Source organism: Rhea pennata, chromosome 1 (genome assembly GCF_028389875.1).
Source record: "Rhea pennata isolate bPtePen1 chromosome 1, bPtePen1.pri, whole genome shotgun sequence".
NCBI classification, from domain to species: Eukaryota; Metazoa; Chordata; class Aves; order Rheiformes; family Rheidae; genus Rhea; species Rhea pennata.
Window position 1 is genome coordinate 62,492,190 of NC_084663.1, and position 18,041 is coordinate 62,510,230.

The 18,041-nt window shown below is 45.8% G+C and overlaps 1 protein-coding gene across 4 annotated transcripts in view; it reads left to right on the top strand.

Moving 5' to 3' along the window:
* The window catches only part of HIPK2 (homeodomain interacting protein kinase 2), a 134,423-nt gene that overhangs the window by 42,941 nt on the left and 73,441 nt on the right, over positions 1 to 18,041 (top strand). For all 4 annotated transcript variants that reach the window (XM_062589596.1, XM_062589614.1, XM_062589604.1 and 1 more), the window contains exon 2: positions 92 to 1,181. In XM_062589596.1, the coding sequence (XP_062445580.1) occupies positions 92 to 1,181 (1,090 nt within the window). The remainder of the gene's footprint in view (positions 1 to 91; positions 1,182 to 18,041) is intronic.

Below are 18,041 nucleotides of genomic sequence, written 5' to 3' on the forward strand. Positions count from 1 at the left end.
TATCCCGTTTTCCCTTATTGCCACTGAACAAATAAAAAAAGCTGGGGAAGACATCTTGACACTGTCGTTTCGCTCTGATGTTGTGTTGCAGGTATGGCCTCGCATGTGCAAGTTTTCTCTCCTCACACCCTTCAGTCAAGTGCCTTCTGTAGCGTGAAGAAACTGAAAGTGGAGCCAAGTTCTAACTGGGATATGACTGGGTACGGCACACACAGCAAAGTCTACAGCCAGAGCAAGAACGTGCAGTCCTCCCAAGCAGCCGCCGTCAACGCCTCCCTCCAGATCCCCAACCCGAGCATCCCGTACGAGCAGACCATCATCTTCCCAGCCAGCACAGGGCACATCGTGGTGACGTCCGCCAACAGCACTTCTGGTGTGGTTGCAGTGTCTGGGCAAACACTGGGCGGGCCACACAACCTGATGCGTCGCAGCACTGTGAGCCTTCTGGACACCTACCAAAAATGTGGACTTAAGCGGAAGAGTGAGGAGATCGAGAACACGAGCAGCGTGCAGATCATCGAAGAGCACCCACCAATGATTCAGAACAATGCCAGTGGGGCCACCGTAGCCACCGCCACCACCTCTACAGCCACATCCAAAAACAGTGGCTCCAACAGCGAAGGGGATTACCAATTAGTGCAACATGAGGTGCTCTGTTCCATGACCAACACGTATGAAGTGTTAGAGTTTCTTGGCCGGGGAACCTTCGGACAAGTAGTCAAATGCTGGAAACGTGGCACTAATGAGATTGTGGCCATCAAGATCCTGAAGAACCATCCTTCCTATGCCCGGCAAGGCCAGATTGAAGTAAGCATCCTGGCTCGGCTGAGCACAGAAAGCGCAGATGACTACAACTTTGTCCGTGCGTATGAGTGCTTCCAGCACAAGAATCACACATGTTTGGTCTTTGAAATGTTGGAGCAGAACCTCTATGACTTCCTAAAACAAAACAAATTCAGTCCCTTGCCCCTTAAGTATATTCGACCAATTCTCCAGCAGGTAGCAACTGCCCTAATGAAGCTGAAAAGCCTGGGACTGATTCATGCTGATCTCAAGCCAGAGAACATCATGTTGGTAGACCCATCCCGACAGCCATATAGGGTCAAGGTCATAGACTTTGGTTCAGCTAGCCATGTGTCTAAAGCTGTGTGTTCTACCTACCTTCAATCCAGATATTACAGGTAAGAAACTCAGCTCAAGCAACATTACTGAAAGAGGTATTTCATGTACAGGATTTTCCCTTTGTTTTTGTAAATGAATGAGAGCCTCCCTTAATTCTAAACTAAATTCTAAACTCTTAGAATGGGTTTTGAATGAAAGGAAAAAATGATATCTTAGCCTCTTAAGATTTACTTGCATTGAAAAACATTGTAAATTTGCAAATAATTATAAAATGTTAACTGTTATAGGAGAAAAAAAAAGGGGGGGTAAGAGTTTGTCATCTACAATTGTCAGAATAATTGAGAGGTGCCTTCCTCCCTGTCCCTCTGTCTTCACTTCCTTCTCTCTGAGACTGTTCCCAGAAGATGGGCTAGATCTGGAAGGTCCACATTTCCTTTCCAGGTCAATGGAAGCAGGTTCTTGGTATCAGAAAGGCCTTAACCTGAAGTATCATTATGTTGTGTCTTCCAGCTTTCTTTTATAGATGAAACTTTTCTTCTTTTTTTTTTTTTTTTTTTTTTTTTTTTAACAAAAATAAAGATTGGGCCACAGGAAAACAACTGTATGGATGCAAAAGATGCTCTGTCTAAGAGTAATTTTCACACAGGTTATGAAGCTAATTAATAAGAGTCAATGGGAAGATTCCCACTGGCTCCTGTCAGATCTGCTCCAGGTGGGCAGGCTGCTTGGCCAGGCTTTCAAAATCACCTTTCTCCATGTGTGAAGCTGTCAGTAGGGATGAATGAGTATTGTCAGTAATACTGGGTTGGACTGAGGACCTATTGTGGAGTCCTAATTCCCACTGGCAGTGCTTTTAACTGCAGGTATATTACGTGCCGGGGTGAGGATGTGACTTCTGTGTAGGTCTACCCAAAGCAAAATGTATGAACCAGCCATATTCCACCTCGGTCTCTTAAAGAGTTTCAGCAAAAGGAGCATTTTTTTGGTAAGCCCTAGGGTGTCATCCTCTGTCTATGTCTTGAGTCCAAGACAAACTCTCTATAGAGATTCTCCTAAGCCGCTCTCACTGGCTCCAGTCAGCTAGGTTCAGTATCCCAAAGACAGAGAAAAGCAATCCGACTGTTACCTCAGGGGCGGAGGAAAAAGGAAAAAGGGGGTAATTTGTCTTTAGATGAGAGCTGAATTTAGAAACATTCAGGCCATGTGTTTGTTGTTGTAATTCTGTGAAACAGGAGCAAAGAGGGAAAATGTGATCCTTCTTGATGTCTGATTTAATGAAAATCTGTCCTGGCAGCATGCACAGCTCGTCAGCTGAGTTACAGAAAAGCAGGGTAGTTGCTCTGTTTGTAAATAGAAAAGAATCTGTCTTATACTGAGGGATGAAAAACAGAATGAGCTGGTATCAGCCCCTTTTCCTACTTTATAGATATGGCAGTGGCAAAGCCCACCAGTATTCTGGGCAGGGGAAGAGTTAATTTTCACAGGAACAGGAACTTTGACAGTGTAGCACTGCAGCAGCTGATTTTTATCTGTTTGTCCTTTGCTCTGAAGGAGGCCACAGGAAAAAAAAACACCCTAGTTTATACCTCAGAAGACGCTTATTAAATGAAATATTCTACCTGATGACAGTCCCATCCTCCAGGAGAGACATGTTTCTGTGGTAAATATGCAAAAGCTTTTAGGGTTGCAATTACCTGGCAGACTAGAAGAGAAAAAAATGATAATACAGGCATTTTGTTGTTGAGTTATCTGTGATTCTGCATTAGCAGCCTAGGTCCCAAGCTGAAAGACAGAAGGGGCAGCCAATATGAAATATGTGACAGAAAGCAAAAATGAAAGAGAAAAATGGTTCATTCTCAGCGACAAGGAATATTTTTGTGGCAGTCTCTGGGGAGGAAAGGACTTGATAACATTTGCTTTTTATATTTTAAATTTTATTGCTGCCCAGTCTGAAGTTGCAACTTCTTAGATAATAAGTTCTGCCTGTCTAATTCCTCTCTTGTTAACCATGCCTGAACTCATGGGGGGATGGGAAGAGGGTCAGCAGCTCACCAGAAAAAAAAAAAAAAAAAAGGAAAAAGAAAAAGCTTGTTGGGATGAATTACATCAGCAGGGGGCCGCTGATGAAGCTAAATTCAAGTCATGAGGAAAATTTTATTCTTCTTTATTTTTCTGATGGGGAAAAATGCAGCACAGAATAAAGACCTATTCTGCTCCAAAGAGAAGGAACTTTCACGCTAGGGGAAACATAGGACTTTTATAAAGATTTCATATGTCTTCCATTTAATTTACACTTGTTTTGCTTGCTAGAGTATAAAAGACAAGGGGATGACTTCAAGAAATGGCACATTTAAGCTGAATGTGAAGAGTAAAATCTCTTCACTTATCTTACTATAAGTAAGCAAGCCAAAGAAGTGACAGAAGGCGTGTTCCCTGTGCATTTAAGGAAAGACTAGGCAGAGCCCTGTGGAATACAATGCAGAGGTCAGTCCTCAACTGGAGGTCCTTTATGATGGCCTTTTGGGAGCAAATACCCATATCCTCTCCATATTTTATTAACAATTCACTTTTTCTTCCCCTCTGCCTTTTTTTAACATTACTCTTAAGAATGTGATGGTCAAATCCTTTCAAGTGAGGAAAGTACTGTGGGATCCCATTAATTCTCAGAGCAATATAAGACGTTTCCTGTTCCTCTAAAAGGTAGACATATTTTCTTCTCCCAGAGGTGGAACACAGAAGTGACTTTAAACCAACTTCATGTTCTTTCTTAACCAGAATCTGCATAGCCCAGCATGAGCTAGGACAGTCCCGGACTGCTGTCTCCTTTGCTTGTGGATTTCATGTGGACCCTTTGCTATTGCTGCCATGTAACAGGCTCTGAAGATAAACAGAATCCCTCAGCCAAGGGCCAGGATGGTAGAGAGACCTTGCAATGCTCCTTGCAATGTTCTTACAGTGCAATCACTGTAGGAACAGCTCAGTAGCCAGCACCAAGTGCTCCAACATCAGAATTATTGGTGCCGTAACAGGAATGTGGCTAATAGGCCAAGCCAATTCTCTCTGGATGGATTACAGTGGTGGCAGGGGAAAATATAAGGTATTGGAAAAGGTCAGCAAAACTTCTTTAGTCTAGCAAAACTTGTCTCCCTTCCCTCTCAGAGGACGTAGCCTCCCCCAGGCTAGATGTGCTGCCCTAATTGATACTCTGGAGACTCCTCTCCTTCTCTCCTAACTGTAGAGGACCCAAGAGAGACAGGCCACGGGAGGCTAATATGAGCTCTGTGTGTAACCCGATGAGAATCAGCCCTTGTGAGTGCAGCGCTGTCCGCTCCCCGCTTGCCCAGCCCAGAGCTGCAGTTCTGGTAAAAGCGTGTGAGATGAGCACCAGCCAGAGCCAGGCTACAAGAGGGGGCGGTGGGCAGGCTGCACCGTGGTCCCTGGCACTGGCCTAAATGGTCATTTGCAGACTGGTGACTTCAGCCTGCTACAGCCAAAGGTGGGGGGGAAAATGATCCTGGGCCTCCCCGGGGACTATGCAAGGGCTTAGCTTGAGAACCGATGGCTCCTGATTCCCAGGTCTTCCCAAAAAATCTAATAATGGGAAACAAGCCCAAAGCAGACCATGGGCCACAGGTAGGATCCGCTCGCATACCTTGCCAACCTGACCACATCATCCTCACCCCCAACACCTGATGGCTGCGTGGCTCGAGCACAGCTACTCTTGGGTAGCATTCCTCCCCATCCCTGCCAACCGTGGGGACCACTCGGGGACTATCCCACTTGGTGCTAATTTCGACTTAAGCTTCTTGCATTGCTGCTCTAGCTAAGTCAGAGATTTTGTCAGTGCTGTGGTCAGAGTTGTCATCAAGAAGTGGGCGTATTGTGAAGAGGATCAGCCTCCTTCCTCCTACACATCTTCAGTCTATAAATTCACTGTGGTGCAAAACATGCCTGTTTCAGGCCTGTGTTTGTCGTGTCGCGGTATCACCCTGCGTGTATGAAACCTGGCCAGTTACCACTTTAGTGTTCCCTGGTGTAAGGAAAAGTGTTCCCCACCTGCCTCCCACCACCCTGGTTCTTGTCACATATCACCAACCCCGTCAGTCCAGGTCTGGTCAATGACTCTTCAAAGGGGCAAGTATGTGGTGACTCAGTCACGGTCTGTAGGTACTTGTATGGAGAACAGACTTTGCTAAGAGAGCTGCTGTGTCCAGTTAACAACACAGAGAGCTAGCAGCCATGAGTTTTAACCAGGACCATTTAGGTTAGAAATGAAGCCTTGTTAACAGCTGAGGAGATCAAAACGCTGCAGTGGATTCTGCATCACAGACACTTTTTTTTTCCTAAAACATGCTGCAGTTCAAAAAAGAGATCACTCAGGTAGGCTCTGTGATCTCTATTTCACAGGATGTCAGGCAGATGAATGACCACAGAGATCCCTTCTGGGTTTATAATCCGTGTGTGCACAGCTTCCAGGGAAAATTCACATCTGGAGGAATGCAGTGACCAGGCTTCAACAGATGCCTCCATCCATTAGAGTCAGCATTCACACACTAATGTGGAAGAGAGAGGTCGTACTTTCTGAGAGTTGGGGGGTTTTGGATCCTGTATGGAGCTGCAGTTCTCACTTCTGGGAACCAGAGAGGCCCCATACTACGCGTCTGAAGCACTGGCATGGTCAGAGCTGCAGAGGTCCTGTCTGGCACACTACAAATATGTTACCTTAACCCCCTTGTTTTCTCTTTGCTGCTCAGCTGAAGCAGCTGCTGTGTTCCCCCTTACCCCCCCCCCCAAGATGACTGCATTTCACTGTTAATGAGATAAAGTCTTTGAGAATTTGCAAAGTACTACAAATACAAAATAATGGCTGTCACCACTGGACTATTAAAAGATAGTTTTGATGCCTTGCTTTCAAAAATATTTGGTATGTGCAATGCCTGACCGTGGGTTAAGATGACTCCTTTGTAGGTCAGCAGTCCCCAGTGTAGGGGGGGGACCTGTGTAGGTCAGCTGAAATGTTTGCATAAGAGAGAATGAAGTTGAGTATCAGTTTGGGGAAGTGTTTATTAAACAATAAGCAGGCATAAAGTGCTATGCACGTGTTTTCAGCTATCCAGGATCCTTCCATGGTAAATAGGAAGGCCACATACAGGTTTTCTTTAAAACAATCTGTATGTGCTTGGCAAGGTGAGTGCTGCTCCTGAAGCATGTAGGGGGCTTGACCTGGAGGTCCCGTCTTGCTGCGTGTGGACGTCATGTCTTGACAGGTATCAGTCTCTAGTAGTGCTGGCAGTGAGCCAAAGCAAAGTAGAGGATTCCCAGGCAGCACCCTGACATCTTCCCTGTCGTGTGACTCAGAGCGCACATCGTTCATGCCAAAACTGCCCTTTAAAGTAGGCAATAGTAATGGGGGCAGGGATAGGCCTATTAGTCTGCTCAGTAAATTGGCATCTGTTGAAATCCTTGCATAGCAGTGTTTATGCAGTTAAATTTCTAAAGTTTCTGCTGTTCTGGACTGCCAGGCTTTTTTGCAAAAACATCTCTATCCTAGACGTAACTGCTTTAGCAATTGCAGGACCCCCATTGCTCTCCCAGTCCCTTTCAGTTCGAACGTCAATATTCACTGCTTTGCTACTCTCTGAGGTAAAGTGGATGTTTGTAAAAGGAAAGTTACCTGTTGGGGCTGAACCACTGAGTTCATCACAGAAGTGTAGGCTCGCACTGGGACCCCCGAGTGCAGGCATAGTTTGTGAAGTCACTGCACCCTCTCCCTGCTGCAGCGCTGAGTTTTCCTCACGTATCTCTCGTTCCACTACACGTTTACAAAGGGGAAAAGCTTGCAGAGTCATTTACCCAGCTCCAAAAGGATTATGAAGGCTGCGGAGCTACACACATTGCTATCTCCATGTCTCAGCCGAACAATGTGTTCCATGGACTTTTGAAAAACTGCAATTGTGGGCACAGAATTACGGTTGTGCTGCCTTCTTCTGTGATAAGCATCTGCATAATCCCTTTGACTGACCTCTCATAGTCAACCTCCAGGCCCACTGGTATTCAGAGAAGGGCTTGAACAGAGAGTTCCCTTCTTCCTCCTAGTTTCTTACTCAGTTTCAATGATTTGTGGCTGAAGCATGACAACACTTTGCATTAGAAGCATCTCACAGCCCATAGAGACTCACGCTGTTTTAATAGTCAGAGACTCCCGGTTTCACTGAGTGATGATCATGCCTGTTAGGACTACAGTCTTGCGGAACAGGCAGCACAGGAGAGCAGTCTCCAGACTGTAGTTTCTAACTACTATTTTAAGCAGTTCTTCATTTCTTTCCAAAGGACACCAGCGTTCATAGTTGTTTTTCAGAACCAAAATTCAGCAGTTTTTTTTTTGTTTGTTTGTTTTTTTTTTTTTTTTTTTTTTTGCAAAACCAATACCAGGATTAATTGAATCTCAGTTTCATTGTATCCAGACCACAAAGTCTTGGAAGGCAATAGACATTCGACTGAAAGCTTTTGGCATTATCCCATCTCTGTGATAGTCAGGCCAGGTTGTTTTTGGTTTACAAAACTAAAGCAGAGGTAGCTCCTCGCCAAGTTCCTTCGCATGTAAATCACCCAGAGCAGGCGTGGTAAACAGGCAGTGTGCCCATGGTGCATCAAAGAGAAGATACATGCTGTGTATATTCCAAAATACCCCCTTTCCTGGGATCTAATTTAAAATGGGAAAACCTATAGCCTAACCAATATCTTCAGACACACGTCTCCCTGAGTTTTTTTTCTACGTAAGCCTTCTTCACATTTTCCAAGTTTGTTTTGCAGAGAGCGGATGCTCCTGCTCCTCCCGTACCTGGTCAGAGTTAGCGATGAGCCCATCTCGCTGTGACGCAGTGACAGTGCCACCGCCTCTCGCCGCCTGATTCAACTTGATCCCTGCACAGAGCTGTAAAGGCTGTTGCAGGAGGGGGTTGCTTATTTGCTAGTCAGACGGATAAAATATGCCCAGCGATGCACCTCCAGGCCCAAGAGCACTTCTAACAAAGCGCTGTTTGCAAGGAACAAAGCAGCGAGGCTCTTGCAAGCCAAGAGAAGTTGCCACCCCTTCACCATCGCCTGGGGACAGGGAGACATCTTCTGCCGCTTCCATGGGCTGACCTACGTCTGCAAAGGCTCAGATATCTCAGCTGAAGGCTGGGCCAGCTCCTTCTCTTCCCCGTTCCCCTCCCTAAAACGCTGGCCTAGCAAAGACAAGGGGTTGAGAGTAATGACTCCTGCAGACCTTGGCTTTATCTTGGTGCCTGCAAAGAAAGGAACCGGTGTGTCCATAGACAGGGCTCAAACTGCTCGGGGTGTGGTCGATCAAAGAGGAGCGTGCAAATGGCAGCCAGAAGCAAACAAGATGGTCAGAGCATGGGCTTGCTCACAGCTAGCGCTGCCCTTCGTGGGACGCGGGTTGTTCCTTGTGGGTGATCTGTTATTTTCAAACCCTCTGCAATATTTCAATGAGATAAAACCCCACCGATCATAGATACAGGAAGAATGGTTGGCAAAGTCCCACTGTGCACAGACAGAAAAATAAAAATTAAATAAAAATCAAATGAAAAGATTTTTGGCTGCCACATTCACCATTAATTCTCTGGAACAACCAGAGACTCTTAAGAGCACCCCGAGATCTGGGCTTTAGGCCATCTGCTAACCATACCCTGTCTTCCTTGCATTTTTTCCCTTGTTCAGCATTGTTAGAGATATTTGCATTAAAAAGAATGTTTGTTTCTTAGTAGTTCCTAATTTCCAGCTGTTTATCTTCCCTGCCTGAAGTTATAATCCCCTGTTAGCAGCAGATACGGAAAGGGATAGGATTGCCAGTGCAACAAATGACAAATGGAGGATTATGGCTTCAGGTGGGGGAAAAAGCACCGGGAGCAGATAAACTTCAAAACACGGTTCCCTCTTTTATGAGGATGGCAGTGGTACAAAAGAAGAAGCAAAACACAGAAAACCGAAGATAAATGCAAATTTGCTTCTAAGAAAATAGCGTTTTCCCGTTTTTTAAGCATGTCAGTGATGCTCCATTGAGGAAGAGGCAGCGCTTTACATGCGAGCAGCACTTTCTGCAGCCCGCCTCCCCCCAGCCCGCGTGTTTCGATGCGTATGCGTGTGCCCTGCACGCAGGAGGAGACTCCCGCCGCACGGCACGAGGGCTCGGTGTGCGGTCCCTGACTCTGCCACATGCTCCCTGACCCTGGGCAGCTCCCTGCATCAGAGGGATAAAATTTCGGAGCCCAGTGCTTCTCTTCCCCCTTCCCTCTGGCCAGCACAGCACAGTCCCAGGTTTGGGTCTGGCCCCAGCAGCATTGCGGAGATGCTGGGACAGCTTTTGGGCTGCCGTCTGTGAACTTCTTCCTACCTGGCGCTGCATCCCAATGTAATCCCCACCTTCTGTGCTCTCGCTGCTAAACTAATTTTAGTAGTAACCCCAGGAGGAGCCGTTCAAGACTCAGAAGTTCGTCTCCCCACTTAAAAGTTAGCCACAGGTGTTCCAGGCCTGAGGGCTTCCCCCCCCCCCAACTCTCTCTCTCTCGCATTGTCACCAAAACGAGCCTGTCGCAGGATTTCCTGCCTTGTATTTTTCTTCCTTCAAGCTTTATAAGCACAGTAAGTCCCTTTTAGGCTGCAGCCTGATGAAGTGATGTTGAAAAATCAAGGTCACTCTCCTATTTACTGTAGCAGGGCAGGTGTGCAACAGCTACAAATGGCTAGCTTGTTTTACTTAGAGCTATTTACCTAAGAGAAATCAAACCCCTCCTAGTGCAGCTATGACCTGTGGCACTCGAGACTCCGTCTCTGCAGTAGATAAAACGCATCCTGTCTCAGGGTAAAGACATCTGCGCTCGCATCAGGGGCTGGGAAGAAGAACTGAGCTTGGTAGCGTGACAGGCAGTTGCTTTTGCAGGCGTACCTCTGCATGACGGTGCAGTTAGTGGGGCTGGAGCAAGGACTTGCTGCAATAGGAGTGAGTTTTCTGCTTTTACGTGAGAAACACCAAGTTTGGTCGCTGCTCCTAGCTGCTTGCTTCTGCGGCTTAGTTTGCTTCCCTCTCTGCCCTCCTACGCAGGTCGCTTCCTCGCCACGTGCCAAGGAAACGGAGCGGAGGAAAAGGTGCTCTTCCGTTCAGCCGCAGCGATGGCAGCAGCAGCTGCTCGTAGGAACGGTAACGTGGTGACCCACAAACACAGGGAAGAGGTGGGCACCGAAGGAGCAGGTGCTCCGCTCACGTGTTGGAGCGTGGTTTTCCGTGCCCTTCTCCACTCATTTCAACACTCGTGTGGGTCAGCGCGCTTGCTGGCTAATAGGAGGCGCGGTGGCTGCTGAGAAGCAGAACGAGATGACGGGCTCTTGGCAGGAGATCAGTGCTCCGAGTGTGAAAATAGGAAGAATTATAAGTAGCGAGATTCATCATCTGCACTTCTAAATATGAAGAGCAGCATTAGCAACACAGTTTGCGCAGGATTTCAGGGATGCTTTGCTCATGTACTGCGTATTTAAATCCGACCAGGTTTCTGCCTCTGTTAGATCTCTCCCTGTAAGTTTGCTCACTGCAGGCAAGAGATTTGAGTGTAAAATGGAGAAAGCTTATTGTATACATTCCCACATTCATTGGGTTCACAAGCGTTCAGCCTGTGTACCGTGGGCCAGTGAAGCTGTATTACACTGAAGAGCGTTTTCTGGTTGGAGAGTTTCTACTCTGCTGCTTATTGGCAATCAGGCTAGGAAAGTCACTGGCGTTGTTTTGTAAACCAATGAGTCATTAGAAGAAGAGCGAAATTACATGAAGATGCTATGATTGGTACGGCGTTGCACGTTCCCCAGCGTCAGGTTCCTGAATGCTGTGATTTCAGCGCCTCAAGTTTCTGCCTTAACTTCTCAAGCCAATTGCTGTACCTGTCATGCTTCAAATTAGCCAAAGCTAGCGTAACACCAGCTTATTCTCAGGCAGGGGGTGAATAACTGCCTCCTTCTCCAGGTCAAGCTGGGGAAAACTAGTAACTCTCAATCAGCTGAGAGGTGTTATGTTGCTTTAAAACCACTAATCTTGCGGCCTGACTTAAGCTGAGGAGTTTGAGCCACAGCTGTTACCCATTGAAGCAGGAAGGTTAACAAAATGTCCTTTTCTTTTAAGGACAGGTCATAAACTGGTTATTCTGTGGTGCCTTACAAGAAAAAAAAAAAGAAAAAAAAACAGAAGAGATGTTTATGCAGTGAGAAAATTTCAGTTCTAAGAGGAATAAATAAAAGGGAAGTGTCTAGGATGATGGAGAGGGCATGGGCAGAGGAGAAATCCTCTTACAGACTACAGTTACCTGGAAGTCACCATTCCCCAAATAAGAAAAGATGTGGGAGGAAAGAAGATGAGATTTCGCCCTTCTTACTATCTGGAGACTTCAAAAACAGAGATAGCAGATTTCCAAACAGGGCAGCATGCACTTTGTGCTTCTCCTGTGACAAGCTGGGAAATAAACTGCAAGTCTCTGACTGGTAGCTTGACCTCTGCCTTTCCCTTACTGAAGGGCAGAAGTAATCTCAGTCATCATTTTACTTGTACAGACACTAGTTATTTTGTGCTGGCAGTTTGTGCCTTTATTCTGCTGCCACTACACTGGGTTGTTGCTTAGGTGCAAGGGATCCTTAGGATCCTTGTATCCACTGATCTGCATTAGCCAGGGAGTAACAAAATTTTATCCACTGCAAACCCTATTCTCTGTCTCAAAAGACTCTTCTTAGGTGGTGGAGGCAGGATAGATACATGGGATTTGACCTGAATCTGACTGAAGTGAATCTGAATCAAAACCTCTATGGTTCAAAGAGTTGGCTTAACTCTTTCTTGTTATTTTTCTTTTTGCCAGCCACTGCAATTCCTAACTCTGGTTTGAAGCAGAAGTACTAAAGTGCACGGGTAGTACTCTAGGCTTCATGAGACATGAAGAGCACTGAAAATTTCGTAGTGCTTTCACTGAACTTCTGTATTTGCAGAAGGCTTGGAACAGTTTCTAATGACTTTGGTAAGTTGTTCAGATCCCAGATAGAGGAATTTTACCAGCTGAAGCATTTAGAAAATTAGGAGAATTATCAGTTCCAGCAGTTGATTCTCATGTTCACGTGACAGACACTGAAAAGTTAGTCGTGTTTCGGTTAACTTTGCCACAGGAGGGGCAGGATTGGGTAATCAGTTGGTGGCTTGTGTTTTAGCTGCGATCGTACGATTAGATCATTTGCACTAATACCGCTGAGCAGTACCTTCTTTTCCCCTGTCCTCTGGAGCCTAGCTGTAGGTGTCCTTACACTGTGCTTCTTCGGATGCTATGCTCTTCAAAGGAGGGATTGTGTTTTTTGCAAACCAACACAAAAAGATTTTGTGGCTGAAGCTCATAGACAAAGGGTGATAGGGAGTATAACGGTCCACGTGACCATGAGGGCTAGCATGCACGTTTCTGTGACAGCTGGTGTAGAGAAGGAGCACTGATGGCCTTGTTCACGTCCACCCCAGTAAGAATTCGCGTTTCAACTAGTTGCTTCCATTTGAAGCTGTGGACTCAGAAGAAAGGAGGAAGGGGCAGAAGGAGCGTTTGGTGACTTAGACAAAATAAATGAAACTTTTTTTTTTTTTTTGAGGAAGCTTTGCTGTCTCCCACTGGCAAGTAAGCATGGACTATTCATCCAGGAGGCAAATGGAGTATTTCATTCACTATCACAACAAGATTAAGAGGGACAGATGAAATCTAAAAGGTAAACAGATTCAGCTGAGGTTAGCTGAATTTCCAGGTAACTGATGAAATACTGCCAGCTGATTTCAGCAAGTAAAAAGGGAGTAGTGGCGAAGGCCTGTATTAAAAATAAAAGCTTACCTAGGAGATCTCATCCCTGTAGTTGTCAAAAATATAGCTCCCGCCATTGTTAACAACTTAAATTAGCCGACTGGATCCTGGAAGACTGTGCGAGCCCAGTGAGCAGCCTGAGACAGCCGCGCAGCTGTTCCTGCGAAGCCCTTCTGGAGGCTCAGCCGATAACCTATCTCCCCTCGGCAGCTGCGTGAGCAGGGAAGGTGAGGGTAGCACGGGCTGGATCCTGCTTAGCTCTGCTGATAGGCGTAAAGGGATGCGTTGGCTCCACGCGCGTTCTTTTGTAAGTGGGGTCTGAATGCAGCTTGACGTGCAGGTTATATATAACGAGCGAGGGAAAGAAAGGCGTGTTAACTGGGTTGGAAGATAACATTCTGCCTTTTGAATAGATTCTTGCTACTGTCACTGATGTTACTTTCAGCAAAAGAAATATGTTGAAATTATGGAAGTATTATTCTTTTTCCCCTCTGTTGTTTAGCTCTTGTTCTCAGTTTTGTTATGGTCAAGAAAGAAATGATTAAAAAAAGGACTGGCACGAAGTTTGGTTCCTGTATCGTTAGGAGACAGTTTTAGAGTTATGTTTTCAGCCCTTAGCACGTTGATAGGGTCTGTTCTTCATTTTGAAAATGGCAATAAAGGGGCAGAGAACATACGAAAACACAGTCTTTTTTTAATGAAATTGCTAGCGGTAGTCAGAACTTCACCTCTGATCTATATGAAGTCTCTGAACTGTGCAGTTGGGAGAAAGCAGATACAAAAGAGAGAAAATATCCATGTGCTTGGCTACTTCAGAAGACAGTAAATGGCCCCCCAAATTTTACTTGTTTTTAATGTGTGCATTTATGTCTATATAAATCCACTGGGAATAAACTTTAAATATTTATGTTAGATTTAGAGTAACCTTCCAGCACCAGGACCTATGATCTAGCAAAAAAAAAAACCCTAAATATAAGCTTATGTGACTTGCCCCCTTGGCTTCCAGAGATACGGGTAAAACTAAAGCGTGCATTGAGCTGTTATGCTCAGTTAAAAGGAGGAACGCTGGTAACGGGTATGAAATGTTACGGTGTGCTTTCCGTTCCGGCGTGTGTCTGTGAGGTGATGTGTATGCTCGAGGAGGTAGCTTGCTTCTTAGAAAAAGGGGTCGGTCTGCAGGGTTTGCCAGCCTGGTGTCAGGACACCATCAGCAGTCTCCCATCCTGGTGGTGAGTGTCTGGCCACGTGGATTTCGAATGAACCTAAACCTTCACTCTCCTCACTGGAGTGAGGGGAAGAGTCTCCCCACCAGCTCAAGAAGCTGTGTGGCGCCTGTGCCAGCTATGAGCTACCAGGGCATTTTCGTAGCAGATCTGATGCCTTTTTCAGGCTCTGAAAGGCAGCCAAAATAGAAGTTGGAGAGAAAGGAAGCAAGAGCGAACCCAGAAAATGAGAGGTCACTTCAGATGAAAAGCAGTGGGTAGCAAAGCCCGGTTACTCTAGAGAGCTGATACGTCCCCATGGACCACTGCTCTCATCCCAGTTCTGCAGTGTGGTCTTATGAGAGATTTGAAGAAATTAATTTCCAGTTCAAGGTGTGTGCTTTTGAGCAGCCCTGGAGCTCTGGCTCCTAGACGTATTCATAGCTTTTACCTTAGCCCCAGGCTAAGGTAGCTGATTACTGCCCTCAAAATGGCATTTTAAGTTGTTTAAGAATCCTGTGTGCAGAGTACAACTGTAGTCCTTAGTTTGCAAGTGGGATGTCAGAGCAGCCTAGTGACATGGACAGAAGAAAAAAGTGGTGCTGCTTGTTTTTCTGCAGAAAATATGTCTGATTTCTTTTCTATCTCACTTACACAGATCAAATTGAATGGTTTATGAGAACAGAGTCATTGTAGGGGGAGCCAGAAAGGTAGCAAATGCTGACTTAGGTCTCCTGAGCACCTGGTATGTTCAGGTAGCCTGCAAAATAGCCACTTATATTTTCTCCCATGCTTTTGCCTCCTAGCTGGGGCCTTGTTTGCCTCCTGAGAAGGATCCAAATTGTTCGGTGTTTCCCTTTCACATCAGGAATAGCATATTTGCTTTATATCTCCTTGGCTCGTGTACCTTCAAGGTTATGCTTCATGCTGTGCAGCACTATCATATTTGCTGCTGTTGTGGCTTTTGGCGACGGCATGGCCAGGCACTAAGGTATGCTATGAAATAACTTCTGAGCAGTTGTTATGGGTACACGTGTGCATGCACATACACCTCTCTGGTGAGGCATGGCATCTGCGGGCTGGCGAGCATGGTGGCAGGAGGGCCAGCAGCTAGCTCGCCTTCGCAGCAGACTCTGCTGGGGAAGAGGGAGGGCCAAGTCGCTGCAGAAACCAGAGCTTGGTGGAAAGGGCAAGAGACTTGTGTGGTTGTTGCAAGGCCCAAATGTTGCTTTCCTTGAGGTTGGTGGGAGTTTTTACAACTAGGTCTTGACTGACCAGGCACTTAAAGGCTTTCTTGTCTGTAGGGTGTGATACCAGCCTATGGCAGCATGTAATTAATAATGATCCTAACTCTCTTTATGCAATGAGGGAACATCTGACAGTGTTAGTCGGTAGTTGTTCAACAACAAAGCTTGTTGGAATTAACCAGCAGGGACCAATTACAAAAACCTCACTCATGCTAGCAAGCGCTTGCCTGTTCACATCGTTGTGCTGGAGTTGAAGGGATGAGTGACTGCTCTGCCATGCTTAGGCTGGCTCATGGTCTGGTGGTGCATGGCCTTTAACTCAAGTACAACAGTCAAGTCAAGCACAAGGTGCCCGTGCCTGGGATGTGTTTACTGGGCAAGTGAGTGAGCTGCAGTTGCCCACCCTAGCTCTGTGTGTAGCTCAGGTTCCCCAATACGTAATGGGGAGCACCCCTAGGGCTGCACAACCCTTTCCCACCCTGAGCTCTGTCCATCGCCTCGTTGCAGCAGCAGCACTGGTACATACCCAGGACCTACTTTGCTGCTCACTATGGTTAGAAAAGGGGGAGGAGTGGGGGCTCCTACTTAAGGCTTCCTCATGAATTTTTAGTCACTACATGAAGATTTCAAGAGCCTGCAGATAAAACGTAAAATGAAGCGAAAGACTAAGTGGCCCTGCATGAAAGGAAAAACACTGAATCATTGTCCTAAAGGTGCAGCCATTAGAGAATAATAATAGTTTTTTGTGTGCAGTGCAGCTGGGTCCGCAGTTGCAGAAGGAAAGTCCTCAGTGACCTGTGCAATGGCTCTGTTTGTTTAATGTGCTAAAACAAAGAACTGAGAAGCAGACAGGGTCCTTGCAGATATTTGCAACGCTTCTATCTCTCAGTTCCTGTATTTGTGCCCTCTCTGGCTGTGTGTGTGTGTGTGTGTGTGTGTGTGTTTCTTCATGCTCCAAATGCAGCTAATCACAGCTATACGCTCTTGGATGCCTTTGGTTTTGCATCTCTTGCCTCTGTGCTGGGGCACTCCCTTGTCGCTGAATTACTGTTTTTGTAATTCGGAAACTATGACAAATAATGTAAAGTCAAATGATAACTACCTTACTGTTTGTTTTGTAACTCTCTGTCCTTTAGAACGAGCTCATAGTAATGACATTATTCCCACCCCTTCACCCTGACCTCAGTCTTTTTCTATCCATTTAGCAAATACTGCAGTTTGCTCTGTTTTTAATGGGTGGGAATCAATGTGGCTTTTTAAAATTGGATTCTCTCTGCCTGCACAAACAAAATCAATGGTGTTATTGAGCATGTGCAGAGCTGTGTGAACGGGAGTGAACTGGCAGAGTTTGCCAGCTCGGTGAGGAAGGGGCAAAGCTAGTAACTCACGCTGGGAGGATCACTCTTTATTTCTCTGTAATTTTGGTAAGGGCTCCAGAGCATCTTGTTACTCTTTAGAGAGTCGGGTCTAGGGAGCACTCTTCATTAGGTTAGTAAGATATTTTTAAGCTGGTTGACTTGATGGTCTAAAAATGAGCTAAAACTAGACCAATTTGAGTGCTGGTAAGAGATCTGAGGATCTCATGTTTCAGTTTAATATGACTTTGAAGTTGCATTTGCCTCACCTTACTTTGTTCCCACAGTAGTGCATTCAGAGACCTTTGGTCTCCAGAATTGAAGTTTCAGAGGAAAGTATAGCATCAGGGATGAGTTTTTCTTTGCTCATGCTAAGTGTTTGTAGGCAAACAAATGGGATGGGGAATTCTATACACCTGTGTTTGTCTTTTGTGGAGGAGTGAGTTTACTAATGCTGAGCTGTCATGGGAAGCTTGACTGGCAGAATTGTTCATGGTCTTGGGAGAAGCAGAGAAGGACAGACTACAGATGGATTTTTTTGTTTATATTTTTTAGTTCTTCAGGGATAGTCTTCAGATTTAATGTAGGCAGGGGGTTTAATATGTATGTGGGAGGAATGGACTCTTTCAGCACGTTCTCTTGAAGACGTCAGCGGAGAACACTTCAATTCAGTGGATTTTACTGCAGAACCGTCAGAACCGGATAGGCACTATCCCCTGCTTATTCTCCAGCTAGGTTCATCAGATATGGCATTGGTGCTCTCTGCTGCACAACTGATGAGCCATAAGCCCCAGATCACAAGGCTGTGGGAAAAGGCTATGCAACTGTATTAAATGGTCATGTGGAGAGTATTTTCAGTTACAACTTAGATGGGGTATATTATGGTCCATGAGTAACCTTGAATCAACTGGCCCGAAGAGCCTGCCTACCACTGCAGCAGACTATGCTGGCAGGACAAACAGTGAACACGAGAAGGAAGTTCAAAATTCATTCCTTCATGAGTCCCGACCTTGAAGTGCAGAGTACAAAAGCAGTGTGTGCATCTGTCCTCTAGGAATTAGAGCAATACTACGAATCTTGCTAGATAGCACACCAACAACCTTCCAGCTGCAGCCAGTTGCAAACACGACTAATGTGGGTCGGATTCAAACCAGTGACTTCAGTTTTATATGAAAGATTCCAGAACCTCCTATCAACCTGCAGGGCCATTCAGTCATTTCACATAAATGCACATGCCAACACTTGTTTTGA